Here is a 17,457-nt window from a genome sequence, read left to right on the forward strand (position 1 = left end):
TTTCTGCAGCACTGAAAAAAAGGAAATTTTTTATTATGATCCACTTCGCATAAATATTACTTAATGTCAAGATGAAAACATGCAAGTGGTCTTAGTTTTTGATCTTTAATGAGTTGTAATTAAAATGTTGTTTTAAAAATATATACACTATAACTACATTTTATCTATGAATTATTGAATTACATCACTACTAAACTACTACAATATATTTTAAGCCTTGGTATAATACCTATATAGCCATATATAAGTATATATAGGTATATGTGGCTATTTAAGATTAAATCATGAAATAAAATATTGTATTTTGCGTTAGTCATTTTATACGATATAAATACCACAGATAAACATCACACATTTTAAATATATTAAAATTATACATGCAAGTATACGACCACAGTATTTATTTAATTTTTTATTATTATAACAATTTATCAAAAATTTTCGACCTAAGTTGAACTATTCATAGGCATTTGAAATTTACGATAATTATTAGTTTTTAGATTCTGAACGAAGTGATGAATGTATTGATTTTACAATGATGTGTGTTTTTTTTTTTTTTTGTGTCTGTGTACAGCATAACTAGTCGAAATAATGCTTTGATTTCAAACTTTGGGGGTGGTTTCCGATGTAAAAGTGAATATCCTTTAAACATTTTCTAACAGTTTTCAAAAAAATCGAGAAAAATAAAAAACGGGAATTTTTACGCAAAACCAGTTTTCGACCAAATCGATTTTTTTATATGGTTGTAATTCAAAAACTAATCACTGTAAATACTTGAAATTATCATCAAATGTTTATGTTAGTGTTATCTATATGCAGTTTAATTTTCAAAAATTTTTTACTTTTTTTGAGTTATTTATAGACCACTGAAATTTTCGATTTTTTTAAGAATTTTTTTTTGAAGTGTCGGTAAAAAAATGTTGGACGAACAAAAAAACTTGAAAATTTAATACAAGGTTCCTTATGAGTTGTTCTTATTGTAGCTAAAAAAAATAAAAATCGTTAGTCACAATTTTTTTTTATAAATGTTTATAGTTCAAATTTTTACGAAATTTGTCGAAAACGCGAAAATTTGCAAGTAATTTTGAAATTTAAAAATCATAAAATTTTTTGTGTTTATAACTAAGGATTAAAAATACAATACTAAGTTTTCCATAAGTTTTTCTTCAAATAGCTATAGAGAAAACTCGAAGCGTCGTTATAGGAAAAATTTTAAGTGCGTTTGAATTTTAAATTTTTACGAAATAGCGTAACGATAACGATTTATCCTCAAACGATTTTATACATTTGTTATTATTCAAAAAGTATAAGTCGTAGTTACTTTAAAATTTTACCAGTTATTTAGATTGGCATTTTCTTTACATGATTTAATTTTCAAAATATTTTGACTTTTTTTGAGGTATTTATAGACAACTGAAATTTTCAATTTTTCTGAAATTTTTTTTTTTGTAGTGTCGATAAAATTTTTTTGGCCCTATCAAAATACTTGAAAATTTCATACAAAGTTCCTCATAAGTTATTCTTATAGTGATTAAAAAATTATAAAAATACATAGGCACGATTTATTTTTATTAGCATTTGAAATTAAAATATTGACTTGATACGTAAAAATTATGGAAATTTTCAAATTATCTTAGATAGAAATTAGATCTAAGATTTGAGCCCGTCTGCCTCTCACGTATGTACTAATATTTGATACTGTCAATAAACGATGGCGGCGCCGCGGAAGCAATGCGAAAGCAGATCCCGCGGCGTCGTCGTCGGTTAAAACGGAAAAAAAAAAAAAGATCTAAGATTTGAAAATTTACTACAAGGCTCCTAACATATTGTTACAATAGCATTTGAAAAATAAATGAAATATAATATAGTCACAAATTTTTTTTATAAGCATTTACAGTTCAAATTTTTACTAAATACATAAAAATTACGGCAATATTCAAATTATCTTAGATCGAAATTCATAAAAAAATTTCCTTTTATACCTAAGATTTAAAAATTTAATACAAGGCTCCTAAAATATTTATACAATAGCAGTTGAAAAATAAAAGAAATGTATAGTCACATTGTACAGCAGAGCGATACCCACTTTACCCGCTTTTTTTGTGTTTGAAGAGAAAATTTTACAATTATTTTCTTATTCATGATTCGTCGATTTCTAAAAAAAAAGCACTTTAGAGTTTATCTTATCGAACCTTATAGATTACTATAGAATATTACGTAGGTATTAACTACCTACAGATTGAATTTTATCGTTTTGGCAATATTCAGGTATTAGTTACCTATAATAATAACAATATTATATTATATAACTTATTGGTTATTACAACCGTTATATATATACGTCACTTATCCCCTCAATTCAGTAATACTATACAATATTATATAAATATTATGTTAATTTTGTTAGGAAAAAATATCTGTAAAAATGCATTAGATGCTTTGGATGAGTGTCATCATGATGTTTTTCCAATTCTTCATGAAGTTTTGTGTATTCTATGTTCACTCTCAATCAGTGTTTCTACACTCAGGAGGCAAATATAAAAAAAAACATATTATGTACTGTTAAGTTAATAATATTAACGTATAGCTTGGCTTCTTAACTCTTTGCTTATAATAAGATTTACTATATATTAATATGATAATATTTAATAGTATAATATGCAGATACATTAATTGAATCTAATAGGTTATAGGTACTTCATATGCGATTATTACTTTTTCTTGCTCATGCACTTTGCTTTGCTTATTTAGACTGAAAACATGATTACGCTCCACAATGGGAAATTAACGTCTCATTAGTTTGGCTATTATGTTACATGTGCATAGAGACATTGAGAATGTAATTCACATGTTTGCAAAAATGAAAAACCGGAATAGAAATTTTATATTGTAAATATTTTTTTTTCAATTTTACTTATTGTTTTATTAATAAATATTTTTGTATTATATTCAATACATATTTTATATTTTTATAATTATGTAATACCTACAAATATTGCCTTTTTTATATTTTAAATAAATATTTATATTGAAAAAGAGTGTTGTTATTTATATTTTTGTATTGGTTATAGTTAAATATTTCCAAATAAAATAATGAGGGGGGGGGTTGAACGTCATTATCTCTGTGGATTTGAAATTTCACCCCCTCCCCATCAGAAATAAGATATATCCGCCACTGAATTAGTATGTCTATGTAATTACTAATTTTTTTTATTATTTTATTCCTTGTATTAATAATTATACTACCTACTGGCTACTTATATTGAATTACTTATTAAAAATGTATTAATTGTAAAATATTATTATACTATATTATTGTTATTGTTATTAATTATATATTATATTTTATATTAAATTAGACATTTTCCGGTTTAAATATTGAAATAAATAAATAAAATAATTAGTATAACTAACTAATATAAATTGTTTTAGATATATTTTTAATTTATGCATTTTCTATATAATATATAATATAGTTATACATTTAACCATTTTTTATTCGTTGTTGATTTATTATAATAAATATAAGTACCTAACTTATTAATTGTATTTACTGATTTATATTTTTTAAATATTTTTGACGTCTAATTGTCGTCACGTCCAAACGGCCACGTATATTTGTCCTAGCTCGTAATAATTAAGTTTGGCATTAGGCACTAATTCGCTCTATATAATCCATATGTAAAAAGTACGAATTATTTATTGTAAACTGTACCTAGTAGGTTACATTATACCTAGGTAGTAGGTATACTGACTTAATATCTTTGTAAGCCAGTATCTATATTCTATAGTACTTAAATCATAGACATAATATAGATTTATGCCCAGTGGCGTAGCCAGAATTATAAAATGTAAGAGGAGGGTTAAGTTTAAATTAAACCGAGTGTTTTGTACTTATCGTAGGAATATGACTAATAAAAATAATAGATTTATTAAGGGGGAAGGGGAATGGCAATGGAACTGGGCATTAAACACCCAAAAACCCCTGGCACCGCTACTATACATTAAGGCATGTATAGGCGAGATTAGGCGATGATTTAGTTATGATCTAAGGCGATCATAATAATATTATACAATTATAATGGAGCTATGGCCTTTGAGCCACCGCTCAATATTTTGAGGTAGGTTAGGTAACTACAATATTATGTTACTATGTTAGCTACGAATCGACGAAAAGTGGCCTTTACTGTGCTAGCAACTAGTTGTATATTTATCCAAATACCTTATTAGATCTAAGCCATGGACCACGGTTTAAGATAGACGGTTTCGGGTTTTCAATCTTCAAGCCACGGACTTTATCTAAGCCATTAGCCAGATACATTCAGTAATAAATAATAATACTGATAAGAGTGACATAAGTAATAACTTATCACTGATAAAAAGTGTTAATTTCACAACAGAATATTCTATAATTTCACTAATTTCAAATTTGTCTTTGTCAATTTGTTTGTTTCCTTATTTCTAACTACTTTACATCTATAAAATTATTTTTGTCATAATGTCCTCCAAAAAATATATATATATGGATGTTGAGATAGCTGCAATGTGTGCGATCGCACACGTAGATTTGTCTTACACGTCGAGAACGTGAGGCAGTATCTTAACCACTAATTTTTAAGTATTACAAGGAAAAGTTGATTTCTAAAACTATTGAAGTATTAGGATGAATACCTAAAAAGAGACCTTATATGACACAATAAGATCCGGCTGGTGTCTAATATATAAGGGCACTCTACGAGCAATCAGATACACTATTTTTTGATGACGACTAGTTGACAGTACTCTTACTAAAATAACTGTCTTAAGTTGTAAACGTTACTCTGAGTGTTTAAAAGTGTTAAATACTAACCAAGTTAAATAAATCACGATTAATAATTAAATTTAAAACCTTGAGTTGTTCATTTGATTTGCCTACTTGTCAACCGTGTTCCACAACTGGATCACAACATGGATGTATATTTTGTCTGGAGACGCCAAATAGAACCCCAAGCATCTCTTTAGGTACATTTGTAAGTCTTAAATTTTTTCTAAGATGTTGCATTATTTTATATATCAGATAATTTGTTAAGATGTGTCTACACTAATTATTTCAAACATTTTCTAACTTAATATATATTTTTTACATAATTTGGAGTCATTTCAAAACAACATTAAATCATTCACTTATCTTAAATTTAAATACTTATTGCTGATGAACTGTTTGTCTAAAATTTGATTTTTATAGATTGAAATACTAAGAATAATATTCTGCTTCAGAACATAAAATTGAAAATGTATCATTCACAAATGTAGATTTTAAAAAATATATTACGATAACAATTTTTTTTTCAAGTTTGTTGAAACAAAATTATGTAAAAAAAATGTTTTCAAAAACCTTTGGAACTTTTTGAAATAATAAGTGTAGACACTATAATGGATAGCCTGTTTTATAAATTGTGAATGCTAAAAGACTTCAGATTTTTAAAATTTAATTTTTATTTGTATTGATTTTTTAGGTTTCCCAAAGATAAGTCTGAACAATCGCTGTGGCTTATAGCTTGTGGGTTTACTGAAGAAGATTTTAAGCCTTCTATAAAACTTTGTTCTCTCCATTTCGACAAAGATTGTTTCAAAACTGAGAATATTTTAAAACCAAATTCAGTTCCACAAAGTTTTACAGAAAATCAAAAAAATTGTTTGAATCAACGTATGTTGTTCTTTATTATGATATTTGAGTGAATATTTTAAAGTAAAACTAAAAAATTTAGGTCCTTGAGTATGATGCCTGAGTTACTGACGTACCAAATTTTTGAGCAGACTGCTTCAACATTTATCAGTCAAATGGAAACTTCTGAAATTAATGGTTGGTAATAAAAATATGAATTTATTATATTATGAATAGATTATTGATCTATTATCAAAATTAAAGGTACCTACTTAAGAATATTATCTATGCCATCATATAGACTTTTATTGATATTTAGCTTTAAAGTAACTATAATATATAAAAATTAAAAATATTTATTAACTTGCTTTTAAGCTAAATATCAACAAAAGTATACACGAGATGCCGTAGAATCTAGATAATATTTTACCTTTAAGTTTTATAATAGTTTCAGAAAAATATAAAAGTTAATTATAAAATTGGTTTATTATTTATAAATTTATAATTATATTTTAGCATTCACCGTTAATATTGTTTGATCTTAGGTACTCCTAATCGAACACCGAAGAAATATTTTATACATAATGTAACTACTCCAGATTTTGATATTCTGAGAAAAGCCAATTATAATTTCACCAAAGCTAAGTATCAAATTATTCAACAACAAAAAAAAATTAAATATTTAAATTTAAAAATAAGCAGACTTTCATCTATGGATGAATTAATTATTCAAATGAAACAAAAAATCTTCTAACTGAACAAGTTAATACCATTTTGGTAGGTTTTATTTCAATGAATGAAAGTTACTATATCATGTTTGAGAGACTATTCACTCACTTATAATTTGTTAAATCCTTAATGATTATTTATAAATGTTGTGATAAATATCTATTTGTTGATTATAGTATTAATATATTTTAATACATAATATAATGTTTTTTATTACTATATTTTGTTTAAACTATGTATGATGTAAGTTATTTTTTTGTATGTTATTTATTTCAAAAACTTTTATATATTATTAATTTGTGAATTAATAAACTAAATTATTTTTAATTTACTATAATATACTTATAACTAGGAACAACTTTTATATATTATGCTGTTTTTAAATAAGATTTATGTTAATTTTATATTATATAGCATTAAGAATGCACAACCATGTAAACCTGAACAACCAACATAGTGTCAAAATACAAGGAAAAACTCATATTATTAAAAATCAATAGGTGATACTAAGGGTAACATTTTGATGGCATGCGCAAAATTTTCAGTTTTCTAATATGGCCCTTCAAAAATATTAATTTTTGACCCTTAATCTAAAAGTATAGTTATTATAAATACAATCTATAGCCATGTGAAAGTGATATATAATATTTAAAAATTGATATTTTATTATGTAATATGTACCTTAACAATATTCTGAGAATTTACGTATAGGTATTGTTCTTAGTTTGATGATTTATTCTTCAAATATATTTTACTTATATAATATTGTTAATATTGTTAGCGCTAAATTAACTTATAAATTATAATTCATAAATAAATTATTAGTACAGGTTTGAATATATTGTTATGAATGGTTAAAATTAATATTTTAACAGACTACAGTCAGCAATAGGTACTACAGTTTTGTTTGGGTATAAAGTATTAACTTAACTTCTCATCTAATAGAATTAATGTATGTTCTTCACATCAAAAAATAAGAATTATAATTTGTTTTTATTTTATTTAGCTGAAACTTCAGCATCTAAGGTCATTGTTTTCCTACATTCTTAGCCAATATTTATGGATAAGCTTAGATAATCCTATTTTTAAAATTATATTATATTATTATGTACCATCAATCAGGGTGACTTGATATGATTTTGGCATACTTCATACTTCTTGGTATTCTGAGCATAAAAAAATCGCACTGGGCTGAAAAAATACATATAAAATATGTGTATACGTTTCATAAACAGGATAAGACCTTTCATTTAGTTTTTTAACCAAAATTATACTTAAAAAAATATAAAAAGTATGTGTTACAAGTCACCACAATTTTTGGAGGACTTGTAATACCTATGAAAATTTAATGTAATCTTCAATTCAAGAATGTTAATGTTGACTTGTGACAAAATATTTTTTTTACCTGATTGGCGGTACATTGTAAGAATACTATTGCTAAATTTTCTTGTACATCTGAGGCTCTTTATGGAAGGAAATAAGGTCAATCGATATATATTTGGTTTCATGAATTTTTAGGTATCTATGTCTATATGCTTATTTTGTGCTCGAGTGCTGCTTCAACTGCTTTGACAATTTACTATTACTTATTTTTCATTCAATTTTCATATTATTACTTTCAATTAAATAATGTTAATTTCACATACGAATCACAATATTATATTTACATCAATGATTTACAATTTACAAGTAAATTATGATATTAACTAATACTAAATTGCAAATGCTATTATAACTTATCACTTATAAGTAGAGTTGGGATGTTAATGACCAAAATTTCTTTAACATATGCATATAAAAAAGTCAAAATATGCAATTATATACCATAAAATATCTCTATTTGTCCAACAAAAATATGAAAAAAAAAGGTAAACATTAATTCAAAAAAATTATTTACTCTTTAAACGTGCGTTTAAAATTAGGTACTTTATTACAAAATACACACAGCTATTAAATATGAAATAATACGAATAATTAGTTTCCGACTTTTGTCTATTAAAATTAAATTTTGCAAGTGCTTAGTACTCTAAGTATCACGATTACACTGTGTAATAATAATTTTTCTGATATTTTCAAATTTGAAAAGTTTTCCACGATTTTACAATATGTTTTTACGAATCAAAAACGACTGATCTATGTCTAAAGAGTTGATCGGTACTTAAACTTAACAATGTCATCACTTTAGTTTCCACTGTGTCGCTGGCTTATAAATATCTTATATTCTAATTCTAGGAGTGTGTTACTCATAAACACAATAATATAACTTATAAGCTATGATTTTTTTTTTATTAAAATATAACAAATGATAATAATATGGACAATTTTTAATATAATACTTATAATTTATAATATTCATGTGCTATATAATCTAGAAATAATCAATATATTAAATGAAATGAATTGATATGCTCAAAAATGTCAAATATGCGAAAGAAGTTTACAAATTAACAATCTAGATTTCATAAATCGAATTTATATCATATTCGGGTATATTATTTAAAACGCGAAAAGCCGGAAGCCTGAAAACATGTGCTAAGTCATAAACACCCGAGCTCTAATAAGTATAAACTCTATTAAGTATAAAGTATTAAAGTATTTGGTTTAAGGACGTTTAACTATTACCTATTACCTAATACCTACTATACGCAATGGGCTTGAATATTTTTTTTTGAAGCGGACAAAAACGACATTAAAGTAGACGTTTTGTGTAGTAGATAAAATAGTCAACTTTACATCCGGTAGATGGCGTAGAAACACGTGATCTTTAGAGCAACGAACATTTTCCTTAAGGAAACAATTATTTACCCAATAAAAGTATTTAAAAACTTATGTTCATATTCAAAATATGTGTTAATAACACAAAAAAGTAGTTTATATTTAAATCACAACTTTACTTAAAGCAAATATTCTCTATATTGATTATGCATGTTTTAAAAACTCTCATAATGTTGTGTAGCATGTAAAGTATACTTATACACCCTAGAAACATCATTTGGTTAACTCCGGTTCCCCTTCAAATCGAAAAAATCTTTCGCCTTTTACTAAAGATTTCCGTGGAGGGGAGCACTCAAAGGAGTCTAGAAATATAATTTTTTTAATTGCCTGATTTCGATCGGGCTCATATTGCACCATGAATGTTATAAATAATACAATACGCTAGAGTCCTTACTCCTAACGTATACGTCACTGAACCTAGTTGCTACTGATGCTTGAGTCGCTCTGCATCATCATTTATACTCGCCAATTGAGGTGTGTTAAACTCTTTTTGTTCATACACAAGACCTAACATATACGTCGAAATTTTAGAAATTGTAATACACGATATCCGGCATCCGCGTTTCCGACTTCTACTTGAATCGTGAAAGTGAAATGAAATATACATTTAAATCCGAACTAATGTGTTTCTACTTGTTACATATAAAATTATAAGCGCGGTAATTGTGACAAAGAAAATTCTTCCAAGTACTAACATTACTCAGTACTCAGTACTCACTGACTAATAAAAATTCGAAATATGATTATTATTATTAATAACTGTGAACTCGATCGTGGTGATTTAGATGAAGTAAAATAATATACTACGTACATTGTATGTCTTACCTTCTTTCGTTGAAAACTCGGAGAGTTGTGGGGAAGGCATCCTTCATTCTCCCCCACTCCCACATAGTACAATATATTAAATATATAATACATATTATATTATCGGTTAAATATTTATATATTAATCAATGTTGAATGTATCGTAATAATAATTAAATATAAGATCGTTATGATCAGTGCAGCGTGTTTCAAACCGTATAATTTGAAAGACCAATAATTGGTGAAACTGCTTTATTCACGCCTTATCATCGGACGCTGTCACATGGTATCACGTGATTTTCCGGTTCTTAACTCTTTCGATGTTTTTCAGTATTCTTCAATAATCAATACGTATATTATAGACTTATAGTATACGTATGCATGTCCGTACATTTGTAAATATTTAAAGCAGGATTCACACTCACGGCGTGTGTCATGTCGTGTGTCTCATATCGTATTCTGATTGGCTGTTGTAATCATGTTATCATTTACTAACCATAATCTACCGGGAAACTTCCAGAGATGGGACGAGCTTAACTTGCGACTCGACATACGACGTAGCTTTGAATTCGGATTTACTGTTATAAATATTTTAAATATTATTATAAAAAATATCTCCACCCATTCGCCATGGTAAGTTACTATTCTCCTTTCATTGCTTTTAATCGCAGTGTCTTATAAAAAAAAAATATTCTTTAATTATTTGTAATTTTTGTTTTTGTTTTTATCTTTTTATACAGAAACCTTTAATGTTACAAGGGCACGAGCGTGCCATTACTCAAATTAAATACAACAGAGAAGGTGATCTATTGTTCTCGTCTGCTAAGGACGTAACACCTAATGTTTGGTATTCCTTGAACGGAGAGCGTCTTGGTACGTATATTGGCCATACCGGAGCTGTATGGTGTATTGACGTTGATTGGAAAACCACAAAATTTTTGTCCGGAGCTGCTGACAACACCTTAAGGCTTTGGGATGTTGCTACTGGTAATAATATTGGAATTTTCGTTTAATAGCTTTAAAGTAAATCAGTAATTTTAAAATGTGTTTGCAGGTGTGGAGATTGGTAATATTGGTAGTAATTCAGCTGTACGTACATGCTCGTTCAGTTATTCAGCTGATATCGCCAGCTATTCCACAGATCAGGCTATGAAACAAGATTGTGAAATTTTTATAGTTGATGCTAGAGATAATGAATCTTTTAGTAAGTTTTTACTTTTACCAATTACACATTTAAAATTTGAACCTATTAATTATTACAACTAAATTACAAATTTTAAGTTAATAAATTAGGTAATATCAAGTTGGAAATTTAAAAGAATTACCTGAGTAGTTTAACTAATTCAATTAATATTAATTAATTATAACATTATAAAACAATTAGGTATAAGTTATATTTAGCAATACGTCAAAAAAAATTGATTCAATTTTTAGTTATTTTTTATTTGAATGTGTTCAAAGTTACTCTCCCTATTTGTAGATAATTTAAATATATTGCTTGTACTGCTTGTAATATGGAAACGATTATACTATCTATATTTGGAATTAAAATGTATTTATCAAATTAACATAATATATATTTAATCATTAAACATTATTTTATTATAGAAAGCAGTGCCCCAATATTGAGAATGACGGTGCCAGATTCCAAAGTGACTTCTTTAATTTGGGGTACATTGGACCACACCATCATTACTGGACATGAAAATGGTGCTATTACTCAATGGGATTTAAGAGTATGTTTAATCTAATGGAAATGGATGTTATTATACCGGGTGATTCTTTTATCATTGGACACTCATTATTTCAAAAAGTATCAATGTTTTTGAAAATATTTTTTTACAGAGTTTCATGTTGTTAAAAAAACAACGTTTTTATTAAAAAAATATGTTTTTTAATATTTTTTATCCTTATAATTTTAAAGTTTTTTACTTTTTTGAATGACAACCTAGAGTTTTAATTTCATATTCCAAAGCAGAATATTTTTCTAAGTATTTTGATACGTAAAAATCGAATTTTGGATGAGTAGTTTATGAGTTATAAGTATTTTAAGTTTAGACAAGCAGAGTAGTGGACAAACATTTTGCGGGGTAACCCCGTACCACTCCACTCCACCAATCGAAACTTTAAATACTTATAACTCATAAACTACTCGTCTAAAATTCGATTTTTACGTATCAAAATAATTAGAAAAATATTCTGCTTTGGAATATGATATTAAAACTCTATGTTGTCATTCAAAAAAGTAAAAAACTTAAAAAATTATAAGGATAAAAAATATTTAAAAATATAATTTTTTAATAAAAACGTTGGTTTTTTAACAACTTGAAACTATGTAAAAAAATATTTTGAAAAAAGTAAATACTTTTTTAAATAATGAGTGTTCAATGATAAAAGAATCACCCCGTATACAATATATATATTTTTATATATATCTGACTTAACCCTACAATACTCTCAATAACAAAAGGATTAACAAACACATAGGTATTCCTATGTATTTCGAACTGTATAACTTACTTTTCTTTTATGTACATAGCCATTTTTATTTCTCCCTGATACGATCATAACAAATAATAATCTTAGTTCAAACTCATATTAAATTTCATCTGTATATTATACAATGCTATATGTTAGGAGTCTCCAAACTTTTTTATGCTAAGGCCATGAAAAATATCAAAATCTTTAAATGGGCAAAACTCAGCAAAAGTACATAACTATGCATAATTTTTATTTTATACATATATATATATATATTTATAAATATTTAAAAAAATCCTTCTTGTAATCATAGGCGCAAATTGGTTCAATTTGTTAGGAGGGGGGAAGGGCTTAAGCCCTAACTATTAAAACATTGAATTGTTAATAGTTTGTGGGACACTAATAAATAATAAAGCATACTAAAGCTCCCTTAGCCCTCCTGCGATTTGTGTCTATGCTTGTAATAAATTTAAATTTACTTAGCTACATAATTATGATACAGGTAATAATTAACATACATAGGTTAACCTTATTTTGGATACTACAGATTTTTTTCAGTTATTTACTGTACTCTGAAGGGCCAGTGAAAACTTGTTTGTGGGCTATAGTTTAGTTACCCCTTGCTATAGGCAACAGTGTTGCCTTTCGCAACACCAAGGCATGGATCATGACCGATTTTATGCTTCTGTATCACAGATAATAACATTAATAATGTATATTTATAATTATGTATATGCACTACTGTACCTATATTTTATATGTATATATATTTACTATTGACTTTTTTTTAACAAAAGTAAAATATTATCGATATGTATGTGACTTGAACTAAAATTATACTAAAGCCTATCTACAACATATACCTTTGTATAATGGACACTTCTGTTATTTTATAAATATCTGTTAAAATAGGTTTTTGTGTATTATATAATACAGTCATGTCTCTATAATTTGAATCTCAAGGGGGATATTAATATATTTGACATATTTATTTTTCAAATTTTCATAACTGTATTATAACTTTCAAAGAACAAGAAACAATTTTAAATTTTGTGTTTTTTAAGTTATTAAGACTTGGTTGAGTATAAGCATATTATATTATGTTATATTTATTTTAGACTGGTAAAAGCATAGAAACCGTAAAAGACCATCAAGGATCAATCAACGACATGCAAAAAAATCGACAAGGTACTATGTTTGTTACTGCGTCAAAAGACAAAACCTCAAAGTTATTTGATGTTGATGATTTGTCAGCCCACAAAGTCTATGTAACTGAACGTCCTGTTAACAGTGCTTCACTTTCACCTATATATGATCATGTTAGTTTATATTTTATAAAATTTGTTATGTTTTACATTAAAATTTAACAATGTTGTTTTTTAAGGTGGTATTGGGTGGTGGTCAAGATGCTATGGATGTAACAACAACAGCAGCACAAGCAGGAAAATTTGATGCTAGATTCTTTCATGTTATTTTTGAAGAAGAATTTGCTAGAGTTAAAGGTCATTTCGGTCCAATAAATTCATTAGCATTCCATCCAGATGGTGAAAGTTTCAGTACAGGTGGAGAGGATGGTTTCATTAGGGTACAATCATTCGATCCATCCTACAAAGAATTTAGATTTGATTATTGATAATTTATTTTAGAATTAGTGTCAATAATTTAAAAAAAAAAAAAAAATTAAAATATTTTCCAACATATTTATCAGTTGTTTTACAATTTATTTAGTATTAGTGTAAATTTAATCCAGTATTTAGATTTAAAATTTAGGTGACAATATTAGCAATCTTATGATGGTGCCATGGTAGTTCTTTTTTAATATTTTATTTTGATTATTTTTAAATCTATTTTAATTTACATATTTTTCATGTGTTTAAGTTTACAATATCTAATTAGTATTAATAATGTTGTCAGTTTGTCACCTCTAAATTTGATGATATTATCTATCATCAAACTGAAATTTACCATTCACGATAATGTTAAAATTAATTAAGGTAAATATAATTTTTCTATTTTACGTACATGTAAAACAGATTGTTTGAAATTTCATACTCACAATAATGAACCACGTAGGTATAACTTTTAAATTTGAATGCATTTTTCTCATGAATTATAAATTATTGCAGAATATCTGCTGCGCTCCATTTATTTGATCTATTTTGAAAAATTATGTGTGATACAAATTGAAAGATTTTATAATATTTAAAGATATCTTTTAAAATACCATGTATTTATTTTAATTGTCCTTTGTCATCAACTAATATCATGTTAGTACAAACAAGGAAGTAAGAATCTTTATTTGAGAAAATGTACTTATACACATATATTCTGTATTTATGTTCATATTTATGTAAATATATACTAATAGTATTTATTTATTTTAAACCAAGTTTAAATGTAAGCAATGATTTTCATATATTTTAATGAATTTGCACAAATTTAAGCTAGTCATTGATTTTATAATTTTTTGTTTATTATAAATTTGGTTTCTACAGAATCATGTATCTTTTGTTTATGTTTTTCTTCTTTATCAGATATACTTTCTGTGTATAAATTTGTACAGATTGTGTATTATATTAGTATATTATTATTAAAATAAAAAATATGAAATGAGCAATCTAATTACTATTTTTTTAAATCTACATTGCTGGATAGTAGATAGTGTACGTACAATATTGAAGTCAATACCTATATTTCAAATAAATGTTAAATACAACCATCCGATATTAGTATAGCTTATGTGAAAAATGAACACACCTTATAATAATAATAAAATTAAGGATTTGTTAAATCGTAATTTCTGTAGTTTTATGTATATCTGAATAAGTACCTACAGCAGGGGTCACCAAATGGCAGTCAAATAAGAAAAAACCCGATATTTCACATTCCAGAGTAATTTGTTGTTGTATTGTATCATTTCTGTTCACTGGTTTCTCCAGATTGTAGCAATTCTAGCGATTAATTTTCAGATTTCTAATGTAGCCCTTCAAAAATATTACCTGGTGACCTACTGACCCCTGACATATAGCTTTTAGAATATATTTTGATAGTTTTATATGCAAATAAATCAAAAATAAATAGAATATTGTACATTGCAACATTTATATAAATACTTCTTTATATCTGTGGACATATCTAATAGGTGTTAATTTATTAAACAGATAGTCAGTGACGTAGCCAAGATAATAAAATAGTGAGTGGGATGGTTAAGTACAAATTGAACCAAGTTTTATACAGTTTTTATTTATAAATAATAAATAAGGATAGGGGATATAATGTAAAGTTTGAGTTAAATACTCAAACCCTTCCCTCTGACTAAACTACTATAGAGTGCAAGAAGGTATAATATTATTTTTATTATTATTATTTTCAAAGAAGCTAAGTAACGGGTATAGAATCTTATTCACATAATTATTCCAGCGCGACATGATCGTCATGTATTTTATAGGGTTCATACCAATTGTATAGGCAAATAGATCCGAAAATAGTACCTACCTATTCTGTAATATATAGTATACAGCTATTTATCTAAATAATCTAATTTAAAAAAAAATAATAATACTTGAATACTAAGAGGTCACCACACCAGTATCATCTTTTTTTCTTAAGTATACAGTATACTTAAAAATCTCTTAGTATTTACTTACTTAATTCGTAATTTAAGATTATAAATTAATTCATAATGATTACAATATTATAATATTAAAGTTGTTATCCATTCCTGAGGTATCATAAAAATTAAAAATTTTATTATTTTTCAAGAATACGTCCCAAAATTATCTTTTTTAAATATTTTTAATTTTAAGTAGTTACTAATATTATAAAATCAAAATATTATAAATAAGAAACTGACAAAACATGGACCACATTTTTCTTTATGATTTATTGTAATTATTTGTTTATTTATTTATTTATTTATTACATACTTACCTAATAAATATAATAGTATATTTTGCAAGGGAATCTAATTTTTTTTTTATAAAGGGTCACAGAAATTAATTAAATGCTCTTAGTGGGCCAAAAGCATATACACACATAATTTTTAATTTCATTGAAATCTATGTTTATGAATATTAAAGAAAAAATTGTGCTTATAATATGCTTAAGTATAATTAGTTATTCAATATTATGATATAGGTGATAAATTACACGTACACACGATAACGGACGGTGATGATAATTTTTTTCTAGTCTGAGACCCCTGAGATAGTGAATTTGATAAAAATTTATAAATAAAAAACCTCAATAAATCAAATTTTTTTCATGCCTTCTGAATTTTTTTCAAGTTTTGTTTGAAGTACCTATACGTAGGTGCCATCTAGGTGGGGCATGAGGATGCAACCGGCATCCACGACAATTTTTCTGGGTGGGTGGGGGAAAAAGTATCATTTTGCACCCACACACAGACAATCACAACACTAAAAAATAATTTAATTATTTTATTGTTAACAATTATACTGATATAATGTAATTTTGATAGTAAAAAGTAACCATGGATCATTTCAATATTTTATATCTGATTACTCAATTATTAATTGTACGGACTAAAATCTTAGTCCGTGATTAAATGTTAAAATAATAATAATAATTAAATAATGCAGGAAGCTAATTCGTCACTAGATAACGATATGGTTCAAAATAGATCATATTGTTTATGTCAAAATAAAAAGTTGTTTTTTTAATAATATTTTTACATATTCATGTACATATTTGAAATACAGAGACCTAATTAATAGTTATTTATAAAGATTTTTTTGAACTAAATTTGTTGTAGTAATAGTTATATATTAGGGGGTACTGGGGGGCAACTTCCCTATGGATTTGTGAATGTTATTACCATAAACGTTTGCACCCACATAAGTTTCTACCAAGTGCCGCCTATGTACCTATACATCTAGCAGAATATACAATTCAAAATTATTTTTATACCTCTAGAGATTCGAGTTATTGAGACTAAGGATATTTAAGCCATGTAATTTCTCATTTTTGTTTTTATTTTTTTGTAAGGAAAAGTTTTTGATACA

At 26.2% G+C, this 17,457-nt stretch overlaps 1 protein-coding gene, 1 long non-coding RNA gene and 1 other non-coding gene across 3 annotated transcripts; all 3 read left to right on the forward strand.

Annotated features, from left to right (window-relative positions):
• Positions 1–5,753: 5,753 nt before the first annotated feature.
• LOC107168185 (uncharacterized) lies at positions 5,754–6,737 on the forward strand. The gene is made up of 2 exons (XR_016190283.1): positions 5,754–5,842; positions 6,190–6,737. It is a non-coding gene; the product is annotated as an uncharacterized LOC107168185 (long non-coding RNA).
• A 2,633-nt stretch (positions 6,738–9,370) lies between these two features.
• LOC149058584 (U5 spliceosomal RNA) lies at positions 9,371–9,492 on the forward strand. The gene has a single exon (XR_016190654.1). It is a non-coding gene; the product is annotated as a U5 spliceosomal RNA (small nuclear RNA).
• A 782-nt stretch (positions 9,493–10,274) lies between these two features.
• LOC107168187 (eukaryotic translation initiation factor 3 subunit I-like) lies at positions 10,275–14,133 on the forward strand. The gene is made up of 6 exons (XM_015517508.2): positions 10,275–10,585; positions 10,693–10,939; positions 11,007–11,156; positions 11,561–11,688; positions 13,552–13,752; positions 13,818–14,133. Exons 1-6 carry the CDS (start codon positions 10,583–10,585, stop codon positions 14,064–14,066), a joined length of 978 nt encoding a protein of 325 aa, XP_015372994.2. The 5' UTR covers positions 10,275–10,582; the 3' UTR covers positions 14,067–14,133.
• The last annotated feature ends 3,324 nt before the right edge of the window (positions 14,134–17,457 follow it).

This window comes from Diuraphis noxia, unplaced genomic scaffold, assembly GCF_037042655.1.
Source record: "Diuraphis noxia isolate RWA-SAM2 unplaced genomic scaffold, SU_Dnox_SAM2 contig0002, whole genome shotgun sequence".
NCBI classification, from domain to species: Eukaryota; Metazoa; Arthropoda; class Insecta; order Hemiptera; family Aphididae; genus Diuraphis; species Diuraphis noxia.